The following is a 26,350-nucleotide window of genomic DNA, read 5'->3' on the forward strand; positions in this document are numbered from 1 at the left end:
AAAGAAGCTGAGGACATTACACGACCATTTTTCGATGCTCTTGGTGATGACTATTCAGTTTGTTGCCAGGGTTTGATGCTCTTTTGCAGTTTCTTCACCATTATACGTTGAATGTTCGCCAATTTACTTTGTGTTAGTCTTTCAGTCTGTTCTTTTGTACTTTATTCTTCTTGGTGCTGGACTACCTCAATGCTTGTTTCTGCGTGCACACATTTATTCTCGATGCTGGACTACCTCTTTGGGGTTAAGGGTGTTCAGTAAGCGTGAACTTGTCACGGTGGAATTACTCTTACTAGGAGTGCGACATCATTGGTGTTTCTAGAGCATACATCTTTGCGCAGCGGTTATATATTAATTTTGAACTTCCCGTGTCTTTTCAATTTTGTTTTAGGCACAGCGTTCTGTCCTTTGCAGAGTCGTATGAAATCATTCGTGTAGTCCTAACGCGAAAGCATTCAAAAGAGAGGAGGTACGTAAACTTCCCAGTTCCATATGGTAACTGAGATCTTCATGCAAAACCACTAGTTAAAGTGAACGCCATTTGCAAATTTTTAAGCATTTCCTTTATAATTTTTGCACGTCTGCATTCATGCAACTCCGGTCTAGTATGCTATTATAAGGTCTCGATATGGTTTCATCGAACTTTGTTCAAATTTTGATGATCACTTCGAATTTTTCCAGGTTACGATTTCTTATGTAGATGAAGACCTTCCTTACGAAGAGAGACAGGCATTACTTGCAGATTATGGTTTTAAGTGCAGGTGCCCCATATGCCCAGAAGAAGAGCCATAACCATTGCTAGATAGGTCCATGAGGATTCAAAACGAAGATTGTTTTGTACTTTTCATCCTTTTGTAATAGTATAAAACACCAATAATTCTGTGGTTAAGTGGCTGGTTCACCGGTGAAACCGCATGTCTTGGTGCTTCCCCAGTTTACCGTTTCTGTTTCAGCATTGTTCGAATCAATCGTTTATACACCAAAGATGTTACTGAATTCTACTGTTCTTGTTACCCTGCTTATTATGATAAACAAAAACAAAGCGAAATACAACTGACAAAAATAGCTAGTACTATTCGATGCACAAATTATCATATGAGATTGAAATAGTCAATACAGATCGAGTTGTCAAACGAAACAATAGATACAATAGTACAATACTACCTCATCACACTGTTAGGATGGGTTGCCAACTTTTTATCAGTTTGTCATTTAGTTTAGGTAGTTTTAATAAAAAGCTCATGATACTGTTTATTTTAACGAAAAACCATATTTTTACACTAAAAAGTCAAACTTGATACTATTCACTTTACACTTTATTTTGTCCTTATCATTAAAACTTAAAATTTTCAAATCATTTTCATTAGTTTTCTTTTTATTTTTTAGTGCATTGATATTTGAGCTTGTAGAAACATTTTCCGGTACATATAGTTTGTCATTTATTTCTTAATTTATTTATATTTTTCCTTTTTCTCTCCTTTCTACCGACCAAATGGGTTCCATCACGCGCCGCGTCTTCCTCTCTCTCCGCCGTTCTCCGAACACGCTCGCGCACTTCCCCGCCGCAAGGAAATTCACATGTGCGTCCTCTGCCATCGCCGGCAGTCCGTGTCAGAGCGACCCGTTACGGAGCATGGTAGCTCTTACTTGTAAGTCCACTGTTAAGGGCGGTGTTTGCGACGTGTACCTGGTGGGAACGTGTCACATTTCGGCGGTAAGACAACTCAATGCCTGTTTGGTTAGTAAGAAAATTCGAATTTTCTGGTTTATGTTTGGTTGGTGAGAAAATTTGAAATTGAAAGCTTTGGTCTTTGGTTTTGTGTGTGAATTGTAGAAGTCGTGCAGAGAAGTTGAAGCAGTGATCAGACATTTGAAACCAGAGGTGCTTAATCCATTTTTAAACTTGCTTAATAAGGCTTGTATTGAGTTAATTCCAATAACAATGTCATGAAATTATGTTAAATTATGATCAAGTGTATGCATTTCGTGCGGTGAATGTAGGTTGTGTTCTTGGAGTTATGCTCGCGTCGAGTGGCTGCACTCACCCCTCCAAATTTGAAGGATTTGAAGGTCCGAATCTATGTTCAGGTTGCACTTAATTTTAGAATAACCGAACATGATTACCAACGCATTTAGTTCCTCAGGAACTGACAATGGAAGAAATGATCGAAATGTGGAAGAAAAATCATAATGCCCTTGAAATTTATGGCTGGATCCTTTCCAAGGCATGTTTTCATATCCTCCAAAGTTATTTTACTATCGTGAGTTCGGAAAGTTTTCATCTTTGATCCAACTATGCTAATCATAATTTCCATAATGTTCTCAATATATTCAAGAGGCGTAATTTTCGTGTAAATTTTCTGCTAGGGTTTAAGTGAGCTTGAGGTGTTTCCCGGTTCTGAGTTTGGGGTAGCATATGAAGAAGCAAGGAAGTATGGCGGTAAGGTGATACTTGGTGATCGCCCAGTGCAGGTATAATACATTATACCTTATAGTTCTGGTGCCCTCTATGAATTGCAGCCTGCCCTATGCCACCCCTGCTAGATTCCGCCTTTATATGAAGAAACATTTATTAGCTATACAAGTAATTTTGATGTGTGTTGAAAGTGCATTTTTATTTTGAAGGGTGATTATGATGAGATTTCTTCCAATCGAGTGCTATAGCTTTATCATTTTTTATGTCAAGATGCTCTCTAGATGAAACCGTAAACCAGACTTTCGGAATGTTTACGCCTGAAGTTCTCTTTCTCTATCATGTTCATTCCTTGCAAATTTGGGGGCAATTTCAAAATTCTATTATTTATTGCACATGTTAATTGTCCCACTTTCATGTTTCCTTATTCTTTTATGCACTGACCCTGCTTAATAGCTCATCATTTACAAGCTGGCTTTTTGTACCATATCTTCCTGTATGCCAGACTTTGTATTATGTTCCTTGTGAAGAACTACTTTGGATATGAATTTACACTGACTGAAACAGATTACGGTAGGAAGGACGCGGGCAATGATGCCACTTTGGCATAAGATAAAACTGCTGTATTCCTTGCTTTTCTCAAGTGATGATGCTCTTAGTATTCCGGTAAACATGCACTTGATTTGTTGAAAGGAAACCACTTTTCTTCTAATGTATAGTTTCATTAATTAATGATTTGTTCTTGCCTATCTTCAGTTAGAGAAAATGGATGATGATGACATAATGATTTTCGTTCAAGAGATGGGCAAGAAATACCCAACTCTAGTTGAAACATTCGTACATGAGCGAGATCAGTAAGTCTTCTGAGTATTTATTCTATGAACTAATGCTAAGATCAAAAGATGAAGCCATGTTATCAAATTTTGTTCCTTTCCGACCTTTTATCATCAATTTTTTTTTAGGAAAACTAATGAAAAGGGCTTGAAAGCTTTGAGTTTTAACGATAAGGACAAAATAAAGGATAAAGTGAATAGTATCAGGTTTGACTTTTTAGTGTAAAAATGTGGTTTTTCATTAAAGTGAACAGTAGCATGGGCTTTTCGTTAAAACTCCCTTTTTTTTCCTGATGTGTTGGTACTATCAATTTGACCACAAAGGTTTATAATAGTAATAAGCTCTTGTCTCCAGACTGCAAGTTAGTTAGATGTATAGTAAGAAATAGTGATGGTGGTGATAATGATCTGCGTATGTTAAGTGTTTTGAATGATCTAATTGCAACCTCCACGTATGCTTGTGAAGGTTGGAGAGAGTAAATGAACAAAGGTTTGTATAAATTCATATAATTTTGTAGATCTGATTTTTAACCGTTGATGTTTAGGTACATGTCATCAAAATTACTGAAAATTGCCAGCAAGCATCGTTCAGTAGTTGCAGTAGTGGGAAAGGGGCACCTCCAGGGGATTAAAAAGCATTGGCAGCAGCCTGTTGTGGTTGGTGATTCCTTCTGTTTTATTACATTCTATTTAGTTGTATCATATCCCTACACGTCGGAAGTGATTATGCAAGCGGATGTGTTTTCTGGTCTGCCTTGGTTATCCAATTTCTCATTTATAATTTCTTGTCATTTTTTAATCAAATTGGACCTGAAATATTGTTGGCTATGTTTGGATAGTACTTTATCTCTAAACTTCCATGCTCTGTGTTTTTCCATGTATTGCAGCTGGAGGATCTCATGGTAATTCCATCAAAAAAGCCGGGTTCTTCCACCAGGAGAATCCTTAAATCTATGGGTGTGGCGGTGACTGCGGCAGCCATTGTATCAGGTATCTATTTTGCATCCAAGAGCAAGTAAAGCTTGTTAATATTTCTGATCACCATTCAGCATGACTGTATGTAAAAAGCCATGATCGTCCAACAAAGGTTTCCGGCAGCATAGCAAAACTGAAAGCTCCTCCAACTCTTAGTTTAGTGATCTTCTAACTTATTGCCACTCGGGTGCCTTTCCTAGATGGAATGCAAGGATTTAGTCCCTTAATCTCACATTAAAACTGACTCCACTAATCCCTACAGTCAAGGGATTTGCTCGAGTCAAATTCTCTCCTCTTATTGTCAACTAGAGTTATGATCTTAGTGGATTGAAATCAACTAGAGTCGTGCTTGAAGTGGGCATATGACTAACTCTCATATCTTAACTAATTAACAATATCATTGTCACTTAGTATTACAGTCTAGTTGTATTCCTCTTTATTTGTAAGTGAGAAGTCCTAAGTTTGATTCTCGTCAAAGGCGAAATTCAACCACATAATTGGTAGCCCATTGTGAGGGCACATAATTGCTGAAAATACTAGAATGCCCTTTATTGGAGAGAGAGAGGCGCATGTGGGGTGTTTGTGAGTCGTGGGGTAGTAGGGCTTCGCTAACTCCTATTGGGTGTTTGTAAGTCGTGGGGTAGTAGGGCTTCGCTAACTCCTATTGGGTAGCTGCCGTTGCTGAGCGCTTGGCAGCTCATGTCAAATATAATTCTAACCAAAACTTGACATGAAAATACTAGAATGCCCTTTATTGGAGAGAAAGCGCGCAAAGGAAGGGGCGAGAGAGAGAGAGAGAGGCGCGTGTGGGTGTTTGTGAGTCGTGGGGATTAAGGCTTTGCTAACTCCTATTGAGTAGCCGTAGCTAAGCGCTGGGCGGCTCATGTCAAATCTGGATATCGTGGCGAGGCATGGAATTCTTCGATCTCTTTCCGTTTTCCAGGTAAAAACCCTTCACCCATTTTTCTCGACTTATTTTCCTTGCTTTTTATGCAATTGCTTTGGGAAATTATGAACAAAAGGCAAAACTGAGTCAAACTCAGTTCGCCACAAATGGTGGGGATCCCCATTCTATGTGCCAAGATTTGTGCACAAATATCTAAAACCCAGCTGGTAGAGAGCGTAAGCGGTGTTGGGGTCATGAATCGAATGATGGGTGTGAATGATCTTAGAGAAGAAAAGGGGCCGGAGCTCTTGGAGTGAAGTTTTAATGGCTGACAAATGGGTGTTTTCGCAGTCCCCAGGCTGCCTCCAAGGGGCAACTGCCTTTGTTATTTTTCGTTTTACACGGGTTGTTTTGCTTTACATCTACTTTCAAACATTTGGTCCAATATTTCCAATCGCCTCAATGATAGCATTCAAATATCTCCTTTCTTTTTCCATGTGTAAGAAAGCATCTTCCATACTCTTTTGTGAAGAATAGCAGAAAATTCCAACTTTGAAGACAAATAGTCACAAGCACTTTTGATTTGTTGATGGTTCTTTTATTCGAATGCAGAAGCACCAAGTGAATAAATATATTCTCAAGTCTCAACCACTCATACGATGGAAGAATCCCTAATTAGATGAAAAAATTTTGCCGCGCGCACGGCCCACTCTGATACAAAACGCACAGCTTCATCTTGAACAGCTTCCTCTCCGCCATCGCGCCGATCAGAAAGAATATCGGAAGCGTAGGAGCTAAGTTGCAGACCAAGAAAGTGAAGCCCTTTGCACGTATATACTTCATCATTGACCGTACACGTGTCCCAACAAAACGTATGTAGCCATTTCTCCAGTGACGTACGGTTCAGTCCTTTGGCAGAGATGTTATGATTCGCTCGACTCGCCTGATCGCCTCGCTCTACTCGCCCGAGTCACGCCGCGTCTTCCTCTCTCTCCGCCGCTCTCCGAACACCCTCGCGCAATTCTCCACCGTAAGGAATCTCAGATTTGCGGCCTCTGCCACCGCCGGCGGTCCGCGTCAGCGCGACCCGATACGGCCCCTGATGGATGCGGAATCACCCTTGCCCAACCCGGCGGCATCCGAAAACTTTGTCCACGTCGGGAACCCAACGATTGAGGACTTGTCCGATAGCATCGTCGGTGTCGATGCGCCGAGGGACGAGTACGACGACAATGTTTCGACGACCGCCGAGGCTGAGAGTTCCGAACAGAGGAGGTTTCTTCCTGAGGAGCTGTCGAGGAGCGTGGTGGTGCTCACTTGTGAGTCCACGGCTGAGGGCGGCGTTTGCGACGTGCACCTGGTTGGAACGGCTCATGTTTCGGTGGTAAGACAATTCAATTCCTGTTTGGTTGGTGAGAAAATTCGAATTTTCTGGTTTATGTTTGGTTGGTGAAAAAATATGAAATGAAAGCTTTGGTCTTTGGTTCTGTGTGTGAATTGTAGGAATCGTGCAGAGAAGTTGAAGCAGTGATCAGCTATTTGAAACCAGAGGTGCTTAATCCATTTTTAAACTTGCTTAATAAGGCTTATATTGAGTTAATTTCAATAACAATGTCATGAAATTATGCTAAATTATAATAAAGTGTACGCACTTCGTGCGGTGAATGTAGGTTGTGTTCTTGGAGTTATGCTCGAGTCGAGTGACTGCACTCACCCCTCAGAATTTGAAGGTCTGAATCTAATATCTATGTTCAGGTTGCGCTTAACTTTCGAATAACCGAGGATGATTACCAATGCATTTAGTTCCTCAGGTACCGACAATGGGAGAAATGATCGAAATGTGGAAGAAAAAGCATAATGCCTTTGGGATTGTTTACAGCTGGTTCCTTGCCAAGGCATGTTTTCATATCCTTCCTTGCGAAGTTATTTTACTTTCATGATTCCGAAAGTTTTCAACATTGTCCAACTATACCAAGCATAATTTCCATATTTTCTCAGTATATTCAAGCGGTGTAATTTTCATGTAAATTTTTTTGCTAGGTTTCAAGTAGGCTTGAGGTGTTTCCCGGTGCTGAGTTTCGTGTAGCATATGAAGAAGCAATGAAGTATGGCGGTAGGGTGATACTTGGTGATCGCCCAGTGCAGGTATAATACATTATACCTTTTCTTTTTGGTGCCCTGATATCTATCAATTGCAGCCTGCCCTATGCCACCCCTGCTACATTTCACCGTTTAGATGAAGAAACATTTATTAGCTCCCAAGTAGTTTTGATGTGTAATGGAAGTGCATTTTTATTTTGAAGGCTGATTAGGATGATATTTCTTCCAATCGAATGCTAAGCTTTGTCTTTTTTGTTGTCAAGATTCTCTTTAGATGAAACCGTAAACCAGACTTTCGGAATGTTTATGCCCAAAGTTCTCGTTCATTTCCATGCCATGCAAATTAATTTCAAAATTCTATCATCGATTGCATGTTAATTGTCTCACGTTTATGTTTCTTTATTCTTTTTTACACTGACCCTGCTATAATAACTCATCGTGTACAAGCTTGCTTTCCATAGTCATATCTACCTGTATTTCAGACTCTATTATTTTCCTGGTGAAGAACTACTTTGATATGACTTTACACTGACTGAAACAGATTACAATACGAAGGACATGGGCAAAGATGCCACTTTGGCATAAGATAAAACTGCTGTATTCCTTGCTTTTTCAAGCAGTCTTTCTACCAAGCCCTGATTCTCTTAATAAAATGGTAAATGTCTACTTGATTTGTTAAAAGGAAACCACCTTTCTTCTGTGCTGCTAATGTTTAGTTTCGTTAATTAATGACTTGTTCTTGTGTATCTTCAGTTAAAGGAAATGGATGATGTTGACATGCTGACTCTCGTGATTCAAGAGATGAGCAAGGAGTACCCAACTCTAATGGAAACACTCGTACATGAACGAGATCAGTAAGTCTTCTGAGTTATTTATTCTATGAACTAATGCTAAGATCAAAAGATGATGCCATGTCTTCAAATTTTGTTCCTTTCTGCCCTTTTGTCGTCATTTCTTTTTCCTGATGTGTTGGTACTAACAATTTGACCACCATGGTTTATAGTAGTGATAAGTTATTGTGTCCAGAAAGCAAGTTAATTAGATGTATTGTAGGAAATGGTGATGGTGGTGATGGTGATTGGCGTATGTTAACTTTAAGTATTTTGAATGATCTAATTCCAACCTCCACGTTTGCATAAGTTCTTATAATTTTGTAGATCTGATTTTTAACTGTTGGTGTTTAGGTACATGTCATCAACATTACTGAGAATTGCGAGCGAGAATCGTTCAGTAGTTGCAGTAGTGGGAAAGGGGCACCTCCAAGGAATTAAGAAGCATTGGCAGCAGCCTGTTGTGGTTGGTGAATCCTTCCGTTTTATTAAATTCTATCTAGTTCTATCATATCCCTACACGTCGAAAGTGATTATGCAGGCAATTCAGTTCCTTTCCTTATCATGCACCTTAGATTTGTTTCCTGGTCCGCCTTGGCTTTCTGATTTCTCGTTGATAACTTCGTCATTTTTCATTAAATTTGATGTAAAGTCTTGTTGGCTATGTTTGGATAGTACTTATTATTTATCTCTAAACCTCCATGCTCTGTGTTTTTCCATGTATTGCAGGTGAAGGATCTTATGGTAATTCCAACAGAAAGGTCCCTTTTTTCCACCCGGAGAATCGTTAAATCTATGGGTGTGGCGGTGATTGGGGCGGCCATAGTATCAGGCATCTATCTTGCATCCAAGAGGAAGTAGAGCTCAGAAACTGAATATTGACCACTTGAATGAGAGGTTGAAGGCCAGCCAATATACATGTGATTCTTTAGGGAAATTTTATTTGACCCATATAACCGCTTTTTTAAATTAAACTATCAATGTTTCTTTAATCTCAAATTTACTACCTAAACTACTCTCAGTATATAAATTTATTTTTACACTCATTTAAAAAATAATAATCTAAAATTAGTATTCTGCAACTCATTCAAGACGTAAAAGAGAGTAGCATCTCTCACATATTTGTCTCGTGCTTAATTCTTCTTTTGTTGCATATTTGTCATTACTTATATTCATTTGTTGGCTTGTTTGGAAGTTGGGGACCACAAAGTCATTACTTATATTCATTTGTCCGGCCCTCAAATGCAGTGCCATTCTATTTTTTTGTTAAACAATAAATGCTGTTAGATTAGAAACTAGATTAACCACTGATAGAATTTGAACTTATGCTCTCATGAGCTCAACACATTTTCATTATTATGGTAAAGGGTCACTTGCGTAGTGGCATCTGAGTCTTCGATTTGAGTGCGGATGTATTATTCCTTGAAGGTTGTTGTATGCAACCGTCAATGAATAACAAACTGAGGCGTGACAGTGATGATGGGATTTTGGGACGGATGATATCTCGAGAGGTCTAATCTTTCCAAACTTGTGAGGTTCGATATTTGGTTTGGAATTTCTCCACAAGTTGTTGACGCTAAGATCTAGTTTTCGAAAAAGTTGTAATTGGCCAATCTCAAATGGTATATTACCACTTAAACTATTAATCAGTTGTTGACGTTAAGATCTAGTTCTCGAAGAAGTTGCAATTGGCCAATCTCAAACGGTATATTACCACTTAGACTGTTAATCCTTAGGAAGATTGCTCTTGGCATGTTGGACAGGCTTGTACTGCAAGGCAGTTATGCATTTGCATTAAAATGTTGGTAATTGATGGGAAAACTCTAAATAAAATTGAAATCAAATGAAAATAACTTGAATAAATTAATTCATATCTTAGTTGGAAGATTTAATATCACAATCCATTGGTCAAAATGAGTTTGTTTTCTATATGAGAGCGTCTTAAGATTTTAGCTAGGATGAATGTAGAAATTGCGTGATGATAAGGTTTGATGCGATGGTAGGGTTTGAATATTAGGGGTGGATTTATTGATTAATTATAATTTTACTGTTAATTTTATCTTATTTGATGTTAATTATGTAATAGGATAAAATAAAATAAAATCATATATAAAGTTTAAGTTAGGTATAGCTAGAGGTTATATGAGTTCAAATAAAATTTATTGATTCTTTATTGTTGAGCAATAATCAAGAAAATCAAGATTATTACCAAAACGTGCTACAAGTTGGAATTTTTTTTCCTCCCACCCAAATATTTGAATCCATTTTCCTGCAAGAAAATTGTAGCAAAGATCCTTGAACTTGGTCCCTTAACTGTGCAACGATGGTTCTTTTCATCAACTTTATTAGAATTCCGTTAAAATAAGTCATGTTAGAATGACTATTGCTATAATTAGGTTAAAGTTAAAAGATCATTATTCAAACTTGATTAAAATTGGAACTATTTCTCTAATTAGGTTAAAAATGAGAAACCATTGCTACATTTTTTTTCTCATTTGTTCCCTCAATTTTTCTCAACTGGGTTTGCCTTCCTCCCAGGATCTGTATGGGTTTTTGCAGTTGCCAGCCTGCCTACAACGGGCAACCCCCTTTGTTCCAAAGAGCCTTGATCAAAATTCTAAAGCGTCTCGATTAAAATTCTAAAAAGTATGAATGTTTAATAAAAAAAATAATCAAATTTTCAGCGTTTAAATCTAATTAACTCTTCTGTAAATACTATTGACCTTTTGGTCCAACATTTTCAATCGTCCCGGTAAGGGGGTCTAATTTTTGTGAACGAAAGATTGGAGGAAATGTTAGAAGCTCGGTAAGCAGATCTGTCGACAGAAAACGACGACCGGCCAGTAAACTTCTCAGTTGTTTCAATTTAGCTACAGCCGTTTTGGCCAAAATCAAGATAAGGATACTGAGTTTTGTTTCCAATCCTTGTCTTGGTACAAGTAGCTCAATCTCACTATTTCGTATTGTCCAAGGTTTGACTATTTTAGAACGCAGAAGCACTTTACCCATCGGCAAAAGCACTTTTAGAAATTGGCAAGGATTTGAAGTGTGTTAATGTATGAGGAGTTTCCCGGATCCAATGGCATTGCGAAGCCACTGATCAGAATAGCCGCAATAATCAATTTGGCGTCCGAGCCATTACATCAGGAGGAACCAAATAATCCTCTCGAATTGGTAATGGACGCAAATTTCAAATCTTTCTTACAACTTCATCCACAAATTAATAAAAATATTTAAAATAATTTCAAAAATATTGTGGGGAGTGGAAGCTCAGTGGAAGGAGAAGTCGTTTTGTTAGATGAGCTCACGGCAAGAACCCCAGAAGAGGCCTCGTCCACTGCCCCAAACACGTCCAAGTGTTTCATCTCATCATCGCAACCACAACCCAAATTCAAAATTTAAAATTTAAAATTTAGAAAGAAAAAGGAAATTAATCTAAACAAAAATAAATACACAAAAACATATGAGATTTGAGCCTCAGTGTGTGTAACAATCAGATCATTGACCCTAAAGCCTCACTGAAATCCGCTAAGATAATTGTATGATATCATCATAAGCCCCAATTGCACCACAAAGCACTAACTTTGCAGAAAAATATATCAATAAATTTAACAAATTTCGATGAAATTTTTTATGGGTTATTGCTAAAAATGAAAAAGATGAGATGGGCAATCTTTGAAAAGCATTTATTATTTAAACCAGAAGATTGGAAGATGATGGAGCAGATGAAGAAGGTGCGCTCAGACAGCCAAGGGTTTGTAATCAAACTTTTGGGAGAAGAACCCAGATCATAAACTCTAGTCCACAAAATAGCCTCATCACCGCACACTTCTGAATCAATACATAAAAAGAGAGAGCTGCATGAATTTGGATTTGAATTTGATTGGAAACCCAAGATTTTGGATCTGAGAAAATTTCAGCAGGTATTGGTGGGGGAGGCAGAGGGGAGGAGGGGGATGAGAAGGTTGAGGAATTTGGGTTGTATATATAGGCAGCGTTTAGGGTGGGGAAGTTGAGAATGTTGGGAGGGTTTTGGCATTTTGGGTTTTGAGGGCTACACAGAAATGGGCCAAATGAAATAGTTGGAGCCCGTTGTAAGTTAACATAAAACCTAAAAGTCCAGTGTCCGTATTTTTTTTTTTTGGGAATTTTAATGAAAAGTTTATAGTATTGTTCATTTTAACGAAAAATCACATTTTCACACTAAAAAGTTAATTATAATATTATTCACTTTACCTTTTATTTTTTCATTTTCATTAAAACTCAAAGTTTTCAAGTTTTTTTCATTAGTTTTCATTTTTTTTTTTTTGGTGGAATAATGCTAGTATAATATTAATTTTATTTCACTAGCAGGGGTTGAGAATTTAAACTTGACACTTCTTTAAAATTTATCGAGAAGAGGAAATATTATTAGATTAAATAGCTAGTTGGTTCTTGACAACATTCTTGATTTGTATGTTTTAGCAACCAAATCATGATTGATATGCATTTTCTATCTGTATACACATGGTAGCATGGATGATGAAGGAAAAAAAAGGGGTGAATTATGTTTGTTTGATTGAGGAGTCTCATGGTAGCATGGTTCTCCACTCTTGTTTTCTTCCTCCTATGCCCTTGCTCCTAGGACTCTCATGCGTTGTCCAAATGCCTACGTTCGGTTGAGGGGTCTGACTTAGCTTCTGTGTCCGCTACCCATTCCGAAACTGAATCATCACCCATTCAATTGAAAGTGTGCAGAACCAATATTTTGGTTTTGATTCGAGCTTTGCTTTGACCGGCATTGAAATTGTGTTCTAGTTGGTCCCCGAGTGGTGGAGATAAGAGCAATTCCACCCTAAAGACTTTGCGCCAGCACCTAGCGCATTTATCCACTCAAGTGAATAATAATAGACCTCAATGAATAGTAATATGCCAAAGCATCTCCACCCCTAAAACAAAAAATAGGCTGATCAATTTTATTAAAATATTTTATTTTTAATTTCTGACTTAAAATTTTTTTTTGGGGAAAAAATGTGGACAGTTGATATGTGATCAAACGGTCCAGTTAAAAAGTGAAATTCAAATTTTTTTTACTATTGGAAATCCAACAGTCTAGAATAACTAGCCGTTGGAAATCCAACGGCAGAAATTGGGCCACGTCGCCCACCCGAGGGAGATGTTAGTGCGCCTGCGCCGCTAGGCCCCACCTCTGATTTTGTTGTTTGCTACTCACGCCCACGTGCCACGCGCAACAACACAAATGGCTCGGTCCCAAGGTTTGTCAAAAATGGGATGGTCTGGACACCAACTTGGGCTGGGTGCCGGGCAAACACACAGGCTGAAGTGAATTGACAAGGTGCCAACCTGATTTTTTGACTGGGTGCTGGGCTATTCCACCTCCAGTGGAACTGCTCTAATTATAAGAAGCGGTTGCTTCTCTCAGTTGATTGGCGGTAATTTTGAATTCTGTAGTTGATGACATGATGTTGTATGTATAGGGTTTAGATTTGTAAGGTTGATTGACAGTTGACAGGTTGTTTTGGGTTTAGAATTGATTGGCGATAATTATGAGAAGTATTTGCTTCAAATAACATTATTCATAAATCATTTGTACAAAATTCGTTATTCAAGAATAATCTATAAATGATGAATTAAAATTTAAATGATTTAGATCCTTGAAAAAAAAATTACAGAATAGAAACTACAAGAAATTATATATATATATATATAAAGGAACAATATGAGGAAATAAATTTTGGGGCTAAAATTTTAAACCAAAACTATTAGCGGAGAAAAGCTGTTTCTGAGTTATAACCTAAATTTTTAGGTTAAAAATTTATGTATTAACTCCAACCATTTGAGTTGGTCAAATGAGGTAATTATAAGATTACAAAGGAACAATACGAGGAGATAAATCAAAATAATCCTTTGTCCATAAGACAATATATATATATATATTTGTTTTTTGGTCAATGGTTACTTTATTAGCAAAGCACAACATAATTACAAAATAGAGGCCCAATACAATATTCTCGCAATCAAAAGAATGGACCTCTAGGGTAACCAAAAGCCCAAAATAAAGAAAACAGGCAAGCAAACCCTATCTGCTTCCTTCCAAGCTACTGCCGAAAGTGCCACTAGGACACCCCATAACGATTACGAACTCCACCACCAACTATTACCAGAACCAGCACCTTATATATGGAAAGTTAATGAACTTCGTCTTTCGGCAGTAATATTTCATCGAACTAAAGAAGCCAGTGGGATTACCATAAACAACACTGCCAGAAAAGCCAGACAAAGAGAAGAAGGTGGTGTGGCCACCCGAGCCGGTGTGAACACCGAAACTCTACGCACATTCCCAGTTAAGGACCGCAACAGTTCGCAGTCAATAGAGATTGCAGATCGAAGCGGAGATGGGGTCGGTGGAAGCCAGATGAAGAACATGTAGATGGATGGGTGGATGAATAGATCTAGGACAGGAAGACCAATGATAGTTGGAGTGGAAAGGCTAAGGAAAAAATGAAGGAAATCAAGGAAAATCAACAAAAAAGAAAAAGAAAAAGAAAGAGGAAGCAGAGATGATGAAGTAAGGGCTGGCATAGACCTTAATCGAAATTAATGCCGGCGTCTAAATAAGATCTAGCTTTGTTGCTGTTCTCACTCATGGAGAGAAAAAAATTCTCACTCTCAGAGAGAATCTCTCTCACTCACGGAGAGATCAAGATAGAGAAACCTAAACCAAACCAAATCAAATCAAATTCCTAAGGGATGTATTCAATTGAGATTTTGAGGGATTTTAATTCTTTTAATGAATTTAGGGGTATTCAATCAGGATTTTAAGATAGTTTATTAAAATTCTTATAAATCCGGGTGTATTCAATTATGATTTTAAAGAAGTTTATAACATTTCAGATGTATTCAATTAGAAATTGATTTTAAAGAATTTGAAAAAGTTGAGGAATTAGAGGAAATGAGAGATATTTCATAGTGTATTTTAAGTATCCACAAATCTTACCTCTCCCCATGAGATTTCGGAGGAATTGAATCAAAATATTATATAGAATCTCTATAAATCAATTAAACTTCATAAAAATCATGAATTTATAATTCCATTAAAGTCTCTCAAATTCTTGATTGAATACATCTCTCTAAATCAAATAATATCAAATCCCTAATTAAAGCAAATCTCTAAACTATTTTCTTTACATTTTCCGAACAGTTTTTTCTCCCGAATATCCCTCCTCTAATGATTTAATATTACACGAAGACAAAGTTGACTATGAGAAAGCAACACTCCAAATGGACCTCAATTTTATTCATACAAAACAATATAATATCAAAAAGCATAACATGCAGTTTACAATCATTATCAATTTTATCACACCCAAAAAAAAAAAAAAAAAAAAGAGACCGAAAATTAACCAAAGATTATCATTTTCTAGCTATTCACAACTGAACATTGCTTCCTAATCTCGCCAGCCGATCCAGTCTTAACGTTAGCCCGACCCATTTTCTCCATAGACTTTCCAAACTTATCGTAGAAGTTCTGCAGTGAACCTTTGAGCAGCTGGTTGATATGATTATAAGTTGTTGAGCTGGTTGTCAAAGCAGCATCGGATTGGAAGAGCCCTCGCCTTTTGAGCAAAAGTGTGTAGTAGCTTAGGTCAAAAGTCCTAAAGCTTCCAGGGTCCATCTCAACAATTGTGGTGTTATCAGTTGGAGTTTTGCACTTGTTGGCCTTGAGATTCGCTGCGTATTGGGTGTTCAAAGCGGGGTCCTGGTCACCCACTCCGGTGAAATTGTAAAGGCGGTTTGAAAATGATGAGCAATGAGAGACCCCAATTGTGTGAGCACCTGAGAAGAAAAAAAGCATATTAACCCATGTGGCGTGATTAGATATTAGCTTTAATATGGTAGCATTACTGGCACTATTTTATTATTTCCTTGCCAAATGTATCACATATGTTTTTATCTATTTTATTTGTGCATGTTAATAGTCATTGTATGTTGTTTTTGTAGTATACGTTGTCAGATTGTAAATTAACATTTTGATTAAATTAACCGTTTATAATTTGTAATTTTGATTCATAATCAACATAGGTCTAATAAGAGAACATTACCATGTATACATTGTGAGATTCTAATCTGGCAAGAAGATTCGTTTCCTTTATTTGCATATTTACTATTATGTTTAAGATCAATTAGCTTTACCAGATAGCAAGACCAAGTCCTTCAAATCAAGACCCACGTTGGCAAAAATTCTTTGGAGATTGCTGAAGTTGGAAGTTGGGGGTGGAATATTGGCTAAGGCTTCTGCCCTCCTTGCGATCACCCCATCTCTTCTACCTGTTGGAACCTTCCAAGTTGGACCTCCCTACACACCATGCCCAGAAAAAAATAAATAAATAAACAAAGTTGAAATCCAATAAATAATTGGGACGTTTGATTATTTTGGTTTTTAAACTTTGATGGTTGGTTGGAGATCTTACTGTTGCAACAATAGAATCTCTTGCTGCCAAAGCAATAACATCTGCGCATGAAACTATTCCAGGGCATTGAGCTTCAAGTCGGCTTTTTATTCTGTCGATGAAGTCAAACCCTCTGAGGGTTAGATTTGGGGGAGCATCTTTTTCAGCTTGGTTACTTGAAGTCGAGTTCAGAAGAACAGATGCATCACAACCCTAATAAGCAAAAATCATTCATTAGTTCCAAATTACAATTCTAACCCTAATGACTTGCAGAGAATGTTGGTCTGTAAAGAGAAGAAGATGGATACATACCCTGACAAAGCAATCATGGAAGTGCAACCTTATGAGAGCAGCAGCAAGTGAGGGTGCGTTGTGGATGTGCTCCTCGACGTAGTCGTTCACAATCTTCTCTGCTTTCGGGCAGTTCTTGGCATAGAAACCCAGTTGCAACTGAGCCTCACTGAGGCCTATGATCACCAGAAGACATGAAACGAAAATCCCAGAAAATCGAGTCGACCCCATTTTTCGTTGGAACTGAGCTTCAACTTGTATTAATTTGGAGGAAAGAAACTTGATTTGAAAGTATTTGCAATTACAAAACTGTGGTTTGAAATTTATAGGCCTCCCCCAAGGCCTCAACTTCAACTTTGTGGACCTCTGCAACTGCAAGATAAGAAAATGCAAGGTGACGAAAATATTCCAGCTATCCAACTAACATGTGCTTGGAAGCGATGCTATATCATTTCTTTCATATTATAACTAGGACGAGCAGTTAGGGTTGTTCCCCATAAGACAAATGAATTAAATCCCATATCAGGAATGTTTTGTACTTTGGTGATGGATTATATTTGAAGCTAGCGTGTGTTATGACACATATTTATGGTCTCATTGCCACCAATTTTCATGTCCTTTTCATGGTAATTGATGATTAAGTACATGTGCCTGACGAATGAGTATCAATTTCTTGGTCTAATTATCACACATCACCACATGAAGTCACCATTCTACTTATATTATTACACGTGTATCTATTTATTATTAAAGATTTATACTTTAAGTTCATACATTTTTAATTTTCTCAACTTCATATTATATATGACATGAAAATTAGTAACATCATTTAACAATGTTACCGTCATATTCAAATAAATGTGAGACTGGATTAATTAAATTGGTACGCACCAATTTTAATAGTCAATGTTGGCGGCTTTACATGTGTAAACATGTAACGTGGATTTGGTGGATATTGATCTTACGTTTGCATATAAATTAAGCAGTATATTCACCTGCTCCTATACTGGCAATTTAATTCTTATCATTCTTCTAACCTATCCAATTTTATTAACAATAATTGTCTATCTGCTGCCACCTGCGTTGCTTCCCTTGTTAAAGAAAGTAAAAAAAAATATATATATATATATATATGTGTCTATATATATATATATATATATATATATATTAAGCAATGAATGACAATATGGTAAAGAACAAATCAATCGATCAAGTCGAGCTGATGAACCTAAGGCCTCCTCAGCTATTAGCTATATATGTTCGCCGGTGCAGGCAATTGCTGAAATCACTTCTTTAATCCCTGTCAATATCTCTATGAAGCTTCGGGAATCGGGACTAAGAATTAATATATCGGAGTAACAAGGCAAATTAGTAAAGTCTAGTATTTCTCTAGCTCTTTATTCGCATCATGGAAAGATGTGCCTCTAGGGCTTTTGACAGTTCATTGAAAAACAATTTAAGAGAATCTGCTTTAGGGTTTCCATAATGAAAATTAAAGTTAAAAAAAAAAAGTAGTACTAAAAATGAGGATGCCAGATAATAAATCTTTGTTAGCCTGTCATCTACTATGTAATGGAACTTTTAAGCATATATAAGGTTGGTTATAAGTTAATCTCTTTGTTGCAGTTCTTTTTAACTAGAATTGTGATTGTGTAAATCTTAGCAGATTGTATTTCGGATTATGTTCTAGATCTTTCCTATTAGACTTTGTATTCCTTTTTTAGGGCAAAGAATCCCGCTATGTTTATTGTAAATAAAGGCACAAAGTGGTGAGAAACTACTCTATAGAGATTCTCCAACTCTCTTTTCTCTCTTTCTCATGTGCCACAACTTATCCTTATTCCCTCACTAAAATACGCCCACAACAATATTATGTATTTTTTAAGGGAGAATACTTGCTCCAATTATTACTTTCAAGCATACAAGAGGTTGGTTATTATGTATCTTTGAAGGAAAAATTGCTCTAACTTGTTAATTCTTTCTATAATCTAGGTGGAGATATTCTCATGTGTCACTAGGTAGCTTTATATAGAAATACACAAATAAATGAATACATACAAAATGGTGATACATTACTGGTGATAATACATATGCAAATCTTCTCTTGTAGATGGCAACGGAGATGAGAGTTTACTACTGCCTTCATCACGATTCATGACTGAACTGCATATTTATATAGCAGAGCCAAATTACAGCAAGTTTCATTCTCTTTTCAATTTTTGAAGTGCAATCCATGTTCTTCTCAAATGTTGGTGAATTTTATTATAATTTTATCAATATGTAAAAGTTAGAGTTGTGATATTTATCCGATGTCTAATTGGTGGGCCATATGATATAATAATCAACACAACCAGAGCACGTCGATGAAAGTTAGTCAACGATTGTGTCCGACACTTTGTTGCATACAAACCACCATTATGTCTCAATCAAATAATGTTCAAGCCTTATTGATTGGAAACACAAATAATATTATAAAAATCAAATGACCTAAATAATTTAATTGTCGGAAAATAATAAAACATTTACAGAATATGCTGTTGAAAGGCTCCCACACCATGGCAGTCCAAAATCATCACGACGTGGTAACCAATTTTGGCTAACCCTTTTGGAACACGCAACACATGCATGCATTACTAATTATGCAAACAATATTCATACTTACAAATTACAATTGCAAATTCAAATCGCCAACTGAATCAAAATGTATACAGGAAGTGATTTCCGCAAACCATATTTGTCTCTTCTTAGTTCTTACACACTTTTTCTTATTCTAGCCTTCGTATTGCAGAAATCAAAAGAGAATACAGATAAATAAAAAATAAAAGTACATGAAAATCATTTCCCGATGTATAGATAGTTGATTGCCTTCAGTTGACAAAAGCACAATGCTTCCTTATTTCACCGTTGTTGCCTGTAAGGACTCCAATATTACCCATATTCACCATTGAGACACCAAAATCGTTTAGAAAGGTGGATCCATGAGTGGTGGCTTGCTTTGTCACATAGGCTTTTGTCTCACTGTCATCAAGAAGAGCCGAGTCAGACTGGAATAGTCCTCTTCTTTCAGCTACAAGATTGTAGTAATCTTCATCAAAGGTTTTAAAGCTTCAGGATCCATCTCAACCAGGCTAGTTGTGTCCCCTGGCTTGCATTTTGTCTTCAGCTGAGCTATGTAATTTTTGTCCAATTTTGGGTCTGTGTCACCTTTTCTGGTGAAATTATACAAGCGATTTGTGTAGGGTGGGCAGTGAGATGTGCCGATTGTGTCTCCTCCTAAGAACAATGACGAAAAGAGAGATCAGATCATGTTGATTAGGGTTTCATGAAGCAAAAACAAATAGAGAAATAAAACTTGTATGCATATGTTAACTTAATAATATTCACCTGACAGAGCCGCTAGGTCTTTAGCACTTAAACCCTTGGCAGCAAATGCTGCTTTGAGTTGAGTTATGTCAACAAAAGGAGAACGTAAGCCTCTATTGGCCTCTGAGGGAATGACACTCTTCCATCTCTAGTCAGAACCTCCCAAAATAAGCCATGAACCTGGAAAAAAAATATATTCATTCATTTTAAGTCAGATATATGAAATTGACGTTTGTTTTTTTGTACAAACGATAGTGAGGGATGGGGAATCGAAGATCTCAGTGCAGGAAAATATCCCTAACCAGTTGAACTGCAATCCCCTTACACACGATGTCCCTTTTTTAATTTAAAGAAACATCTATTCTTAATCTAATAATATATTTAATAAATATTGATTTATGTGGAATGAGTTTAATTTGTACCATTCTAACTGCATCACGAGCTACCAAGGCCAAGATATCAGCACAAGAAACAACACCAGGACACTTCTCTTTTACTGCAGATATATTTTACTGCATCTATGACATGGAACCCTCTTAAGCTCTGGTTGGGGATTGCTTCTTTCTCAGCTTGACTGTTTGATGTGGAATTCAATAGCACAGAACCATCACATCCCTGAAAATTAAAATTTAAAGGAATGAGTTACTTTGCAAAATTCGGTAACTAGCAATTGTTGTGCCAACAAAAAAATAATTCAAAGGACAGTTTTAACAGAAATTGTTGTGTCATTAGCAGGACTTAATGGATTACTTAGGAGACAAGTAACACAACCAAAGGGCATATCACTTACCCTAACAAAACAATCATGAAAATGCATCCTTAGAATAGGAGCAGCAAGAGTTGGTGGCCTATATATGTATTGATGAGTAGTCCCTGCCACAATAGCCTCTAAATCGGGGCATGTTTTTTTAGTAGAACCCGACTTTCAATTTCTGCGCTTTGCTTGAGTCTAAAGCCAACAAGGCAATTAGAACTTGAAGAAGCAAGATTGAGATGAGCTTTTGAAAAGCCATTGTCTTTAGAGATGGATTGAATTGAAACCAGACATGCCTGGTTTTATAGTTATGTTTAGGCCTTTGAACTTACCATCGTAAAGTTATTTTATGAACATTATATTATCTTAAACGTTAATTAAGGCCTTCAAGGCTTCACCAAACAATCGAGTTGACAACGTCTTCATAAAAAACAAAAAAGAACTGAAAAACGAGTTGATAAATGATGGAAAGAAACAATTAACACGTTAAACAAGTAATACATAAAAGAAATAGAAGAATAAAGCTCGACAGAAACCCTAATTTCTCTGCAAATGCCGCCTTTCCGTATTCTTATTATTTCCAAACCTACTTTCAGCCTTCATGATACCCAAGGATAGTGCTATTCACATGCTGATTCTTACCTCCCCACATTTCTGTTAATTTTTTGTCATTGGTCTTCTTCAATTCATTCGATCCGACAACCAAAACTTGAGAAATGTATGTGAGAAGTAAAAATGGGTGTGTGGATAGCATCAATACCCTAAAATATCTCAATTGCACCATCTATATGTTTGTAGCTTTCATCTTCACCATCCAAATAGATGCGAACAACTTCTCTCGCACAGTCAGTTGAAGGCAACATAAAATTACAGTTAAAGAAAGAAAACACTTGGCTCTTTATATGCAAGGAGCAATTCCACTTTACCAATCACAATTTTTCATATTTTTAATAAGTCAGTTTGGTATATGTCAGCTTGTAATTACAATAAGTCTTAGCATTGAGGACGTCAATTAAGCAGTTTTCGTTAAGAGATACTAGCAAATGAAGCTTTGCTTATGTTTCTTAAATGGAGGTTGAGGATTTTGACAGCATCCCTTCCCTCTCAAAATTTATAAACGGGAAATGATTTTCATAAACTAATTTTTTTTTTTTCACTTGGACACTCTTATTTATTTCAGACTTTTGCATTGAAGGCTAAAAGAATATAATTGTGTAAAAGGAGAAAATGAGTTTGCGTAAGTCATTTCCCTTTATAGAATAATTAAGCATAATCAACCAGAATTGATACCATCGGTCAGGGAAAAAAACAGAGACCAATTCAAAGCATTAAAAATCCCCCACATCTTAATTGGAAAAATCGATTGCTTGCACAGCACTATTAGAATCAAATTAAACACTAAATATATAGATATAGGTTATATTTGTGCTAGCTAGCTCTTTCATGCAAATGATCTTAGGGCATTCACATAAGGAACCACGCGTTATTCGATGGTACAACTTGCATTAGACACTATTTAATTTCCCATGACGCAAATGAAGTTTGATGACAATCACAAACAAAGATGCGGTTTTGATCATTATATATACGTGTGTGTGTGTGTGTTTAAAGCATCCTCTGAACTAATGTTACGCACACGTATATTTTAAATAAAGATTGGCCATGACTCTTCAAATCACTAACTAATTATTAATACTCTGGGTGGCTAACTAATATGTTACAATATTACATAATAATAGAATATGATCTAATCATTGGCATCGATCTGTTTTTGACTTTGACAACATATGATCGTCTATATATTCGGTGCCTTTAACCTACCCCCTCGATCAAGGAAGAGGATCCGGTTTGGATCTCTCCCATCAAAGGTCTAGGATCAAGTGATTCAGACCGTTGAAATTTGACACAACGACTACATATAGAAGACTCATCTAAAAGTTATAATAATTGTAACCGTTGAATCAATTTTTAACGATCCGGATCACTTGATTCTAGACTTTTGATGGGAGAGATCCGGACCAAATCCTCTTCTCTCGATCGAGCTGAAAACGAGTTTAATTTGACAAGGATATGATTATCTGCCAATTGGTCTGACCGCAGACAAGTTTAACTCCAACTTTGGTCAAAGCCAACTCTCCAACAGTCACAATCTATGCTTCTATAGAGTAACAATTTTGTTAATAATTAAAGTACAAGTAATTTATTGAGAAGATTACGGGTAGTTGCTTTCACACTCTCAATTTTCCGTTTTGTATGCCGTCACTTATTTTGATATATTTTTTTTCCTTTTACAATTCTTCTTTATTTCTAATCATGAAATTGGTCGACTAAATAAGAAAAAAATTGAAAAAAAAAAAAAGTGCGAAAATTACTTTGATGAGCGAGTAAAAGTCGAAACTGCTAGGATATATATATTGCCATATAAGATAATGCTACATGCAAAGATATAGTCATGAATCTGACCTGGCAATATTACATATTCTCATGGTCACAGCAGTGTCGTGGTCGTGCTTATGCTACCAATGTTTTCAAGCTTATTAACGTCTTTAGTTGTAGGGGAGTTTGGACACGGTCTCACAGAGGCTGACGAGTGGTGATCATGGCCCAAAAAACACATATACATAAATATAATTTTAATTGAGGAAAACTGAAATAATTAAACAAAGTTCTGCTACCTCCAGCCAAGTTACAAATTCTTAGAATGAACTGGAAACGGGACAATGTTTTTATGTATTTGACTTAAGGTTCTAATTATTAGACGTTAAGCGTTAGTCGGGTGGCGGATATGGGCCTAACACCTAGACGGTTAGGCGGAATTTAGGCGGGGGTATAGACAGATTTAAGTAAATTTTCTATATATCGTATAAATAAATGTCTGTTTATACTTAAGACATACATAATTGCATTGGAGATACATCAATTGCAAAATGGAATGACATAGATTATAAAGTATTAAAACACAATGAAAACATGGCGAACAAGCATATAATATGTGTTAATCTAAGTATTCAGCAAGTCTTCTACAATTTAGCGAAAAAATAAAATGCAAAAGAAAAGTTATCTATTTTATGGCCATTCGAGTCGCAAGTTAGGCAGGTGCCTAGATGGGACTAGGTGGTTTGGGCGGGTGCCTAAGAGGTCTAGGCGCTCTTTCTTAATTTTCAAATGCCTAGAGATTAATCGGGACGGTGATCAACTGCCTAGCGCCCAGGCAGGAATTTTTAGAATAGTGACGTCTAAGAGGTGCAATCCTATAAGTAGAGTTGTTAAATCCACGCATTAAATTGTACATGGGTACAATTAAGACCCATTTAGGGCTGGTTTGAGATTGTGGTGCTTAAAAAAAAAAAAAAAAAAAAAAAAACAGCTTATTAAGAAATCTGGAACGTCAAATGTGTTTGGTAAAACAAAAATAAAATATTTAAGAAAAAGTGGCAGTAGAAAATCATAGAAAAGCAGAATCATGGTCTACCATGCTTTTGTGTTTTTTTTTTCAAAGCATAATAATCATTGTCCATTTAACGAAATTTTCAAATAACAAGTATACCTCCACATATTTTGCAAAATTACAATTATTACCCATACATTATTCTCTTTGACAATTATGATAGGGAAATTGACATAAGTGACTCATTTTCTTGTTCTTGGGATCAAAATAGACAAACTGTCCATGCACAAAAGTAAAATGACGAAAATACCCACATATAAATTGAAACAACTCACAGTTCATTGCGTCATTTTTCTAATTTTGAGAAAGAGCTGTCAACTCTGGGTTTTTAGGTTGAGCTCAGATCTGTAAGCCTATCATGTGCATGTCTTGTACATACAGTGTACTACCTCAACGTGGGCGAGCTTAATACAAAGAAAGTGAATGAGTTCGTGAAACAATTTCCTTTAATTTAGTTGGGTTCTTTCATGTCCATTTAAATTGCAATTTCCAAATCCTTGAAATATTTTAACCCAATCAAATTTGGTACGAAATTCAAATGAATGAATCTTTGATTCTTTATATAAATTTGAATCTAATAAATTAATAAAAAAATGGGACCAATGGACTTGATTTTGCTGACAAGCCCTCCAAGGTTGACGATAAGAGAAAGGATAGAAAGGTTGACGGGTAACTGGCTTTGGATGAAGGCCGGAATCGGACTCGGTTGCTGCCGTGGTGGCTGGTTGCAGGACCGCACCACAAGCCACCAGGATGGCCTAATTGTTGTTGGAAATTCAAATCAAAACAGGTTGCTGCTAGCTATTGTTGAAAATCAATGTCAAAGTTAGGCATGGAAAGTTAGGCAATGTTAGGTATGGTTGAATAAAAATTATTAGGTGCAATTAATGTGTTTTGTGTGGTAATAAATAATCTTAGTTTAATCATTTGGTTTGCTATAAATACCCAAGTTCTCAAGCATTGTAAATCATCCCATCCAAATCCCACTTCCAATTGTGAAGAAGCTTGTAAGCTTTCTTATTCCAATAGTTTGTAAACCTTTTTCATATATCAAAGTCCAAGTGTTTTGCCAAAGCTTGTTGCTTCCCTCCTTTCTCTATTTCTTTCTTTGTCCAATTTTATTTGAGAGTGCAAAGTGCAAGAGGTGTGATAGAGTTTGTAAACTTATCACCCACATATTTTGGTATTGAGTTAGTAAACTGTAGAATACCAACAATTGGTATCAGAGCCAGAATACCATTCTGGCAGGTGCAGCAGTTATGGCGTCCAACTTAGTGCAACTCCAAGTTCCCACATTGAAGAAAGAAAATTATGAAAGATGGTGCATCCAATTCAAAGCATTGTTTGGATCACAAGAGCTATGGGAAGTTGTCAGTAGTGGGTATGTTGTACCCACTGCCGAGCAAGAAGCCGTATATACTGCGGATCAAAGGAACACTCTCAAGGACTTACGAAAGAAGGACCAAAAAGCGCTGTATCTTCTATACCAGGGTTTGGAAGATTCAACGTTCGAGAAGGTTGCAGAAGCAACAACGAGCAAGCAAGTATGGGATACACTCAGTACAATCTACAAAGGAGTAGATCGAGTCAAGAAAGTGAGGTTACAATCACTTCGAGCAGATTTTGAAACTGCTCATATGAATGAAGGGGAGAGCATCTCCGACTATCACTCAAGGCTCATTGTGATAGTAAATCAGATGAGGAGAAATGGCGAGAGACTCGATGAAGTACGAGTTGTGGAGAAGATACTCCGGTCACTCACATCTAAGTTTGAGCATGTGGTGACTGCCATTGAGGAATCCAAGGATTTGGAGGTGATGAGCGCAGAAGAGCTACTAGGATCCCTCATAGTTCACGAGCAACGCATTCAGAAGAATGCAAGCCCCACAACGCTAGAGCAAGCTTTGGAGTCAAAGTTGAATATTGACAAACCAAATAAAGGTCGTGGGCAGTGGAACTCACGTCGTGGGAGCTCATCCAACCGTAGCCGAGGACGAGCTCGAGGAA

At 36.9% G+C, this 26,350-nt stretch overlaps 3 protein-coding genes, 5 non-coding genes and 1 pseudogene across 13 annotated transcripts; 2 read left to right on the forward strand and 7 right to left on the reverse strand.

The window, feature by feature from the left end:
• The first annotated feature begins 1,442 nt into the window (after positions 1 to 1,442).
• Positions 1,443 to 5,858, forward strand: LOC137707577 (uncharacterized). Of its 5 annotated transcripts, none has more exons than XR_015958648.1 (11): positions 1,443 to 1,714; positions 1,835 to 1,882; positions 2,002 to 2,070; positions 2,145 to 2,261; positions 2,368 to 2,472; positions 2,981 to 3,079; positions 3,170 to 3,267; positions 3,792 to 3,903; positions 4,134 to 4,236; positions 4,965 to 5,164; positions 5,720 to 5,858. XR_015958648.1 is itself a non-coding variant. In XM_088689568.1 (10 exons), the coding sequence occupies exons 1-10, from the start codon at positions 1,493 to 1,495 to the stop codon at positions 5,734 to 5,736; spliced, it is 990 nt and encodes a 329-aa protein (XP_088545694.1). In that variant the 5' UTR covers positions 1,443 to 1,492; the 3' UTR covers positions 5,737 to 5,852. The 5 variants fall into 5 exon arrangements, 3 of the variants coding, with proteins under 3 accessions (XP_088545694.1, XP_068302576.2, XP_088545695.1); XR_015958649.1 differs by having other exon boundaries at positions 2,145 to 2,225; XM_088689568.1 differs by lacking the exon at positions 4,965 to 5,164 and having other exon boundaries at positions 5,720 to 5,852.
• On the forward strand, positions 5,632 to 9,049 carry LOC137707574 (uncharacterized). Its single transcript, XM_068446474.2, has 9 exons — positions 5,632 to 6,491; positions 6,611 to 6,658; positions 6,778 to 6,837; positions 6,919 to 7,002; positions 7,148 to 7,252; positions 7,749 to 7,862; positions 7,961 to 8,061; positions 8,392 to 8,503; positions 8,767 to 9,049. The coding sequence occupies exons 1-9, from the start codon at positions 6,033 to 6,035 to the stop codon at positions 8,896 to 8,898; spliced, it is 1,215 nt and encodes a 404-aa protein (XP_068302575.2). The 5' UTR covers positions 5,632 to 6,032; the 3' UTR covers positions 8,899 to 9,049.
• A 1,778-nt stretch (positions 9,050 to 10,827) lies between these two features.
• On the reverse strand, positions 10,828 to 10,916 carry LOC137709618 (small nucleolar RNA snoR109). Its single transcript, XR_011064906.1, has one exon. It is a non-coding gene; the product is annotated as a small nucleolar RNA snoR109 (small nucleolar RNA).
• Positions 10,917 to 11,089: 173 nt separating this feature from the next.
• Positions 11,090 to 11,213, reverse strand: LOC137709619 (small nucleolar RNA snoR80). Its single transcript, XR_011064907.1, has one exon. It is a non-coding gene; the product is annotated as a small nucleolar RNA snoR80 (small nucleolar RNA).
• An 89-nt stretch (positions 11,214 to 11,302) lies between these two features.
• Positions 11,303 to 11,416, reverse strand: LOC137709616 (small nucleolar RNA Z152/R70/R12). The gene has a single exon (XR_011064904.2). It is a non-coding gene; the product is annotated as a small nucleolar RNA Z152/R70/R12 (small nucleolar RNA).
• A 93-nt stretch (positions 11,417 to 11,509) lies between these two features.
• LOC137709615 (small nucleolar RNA R11/Z151) lies at positions 11,510 to 11,597 on the reverse strand. Its single transcript, XR_011064903.1, has one exon. It is a non-coding gene; the product is annotated as a small nucleolar RNA R11/Z151 (small nucleolar RNA).
• A 172-nt stretch (positions 11,598 to 11,769) lies between these two features.
• LOC137709612 (small nucleolar RNA Z157/R69/R10) lies at positions 11,770 to 11,868 on the reverse strand. Its single transcript, XR_011064900.1, has one exon. It is a non-coding gene; the product is annotated as a small nucleolar RNA Z157/R69/R10 (small nucleolar RNA).
• Positions 11,869 to 15,297: 3,429 nt separating this feature from the next.
• On the reverse strand, positions 15,298 to 17,336 carry LOC137709396 (peroxidase 3-like). The gene is made up of 4 exons (XM_068448489.2): positions 16,800 to 17,336; positions 16,509 to 16,700; positions 16,231 to 16,393; positions 15,298 to 15,873 (listed from the first exon to the last, which is right to left on the reverse strand). Exons 1-4 carry the CDS (start codon positions 17,007 to 17,009, stop codon positions 15,458 to 15,460), a joined length of 981 nt encoding a protein of 326 aa, XP_068304590.1. The 5' UTR covers positions 17,010 to 17,336; the 3' UTR covers positions 15,298 to 15,457.
• Positions 17,337 to 19,645: 2,309 nt separating this feature from the next.
• LOC137749310 (peroxidase 27-like) lies at positions 19,646 to 21,154 on the reverse strand (annotated as a pseudogene). Its single transcript, XR_015958683.1, has 4 exons — positions 20,932 to 21,154; positions 20,564 to 20,756; positions 20,163 to 20,321; positions 19,646 to 20,051 (listed from the first exon to the last, which is right to left on the reverse strand). The product of XR_015958683.1 is annotated as a peroxidase 27-like (transcript).
• Positions 21,155 to 26,350: the final 5,196 nt, after the last annotated feature.

This window comes from Pyrus communis, chromosome 17, assembly GCF_041283825.1.
Source record: "Pyrus communis isolate YQ-2024b chromosome 17, ASM4128382v1, whole genome shotgun sequence".
In the NCBI taxonomy this organism is placed as follows: Eukaryota; Viridiplantae; Streptophyta; class Magnoliopsida; order Rosales; family Rosaceae; genus Pyrus; species Pyrus communis.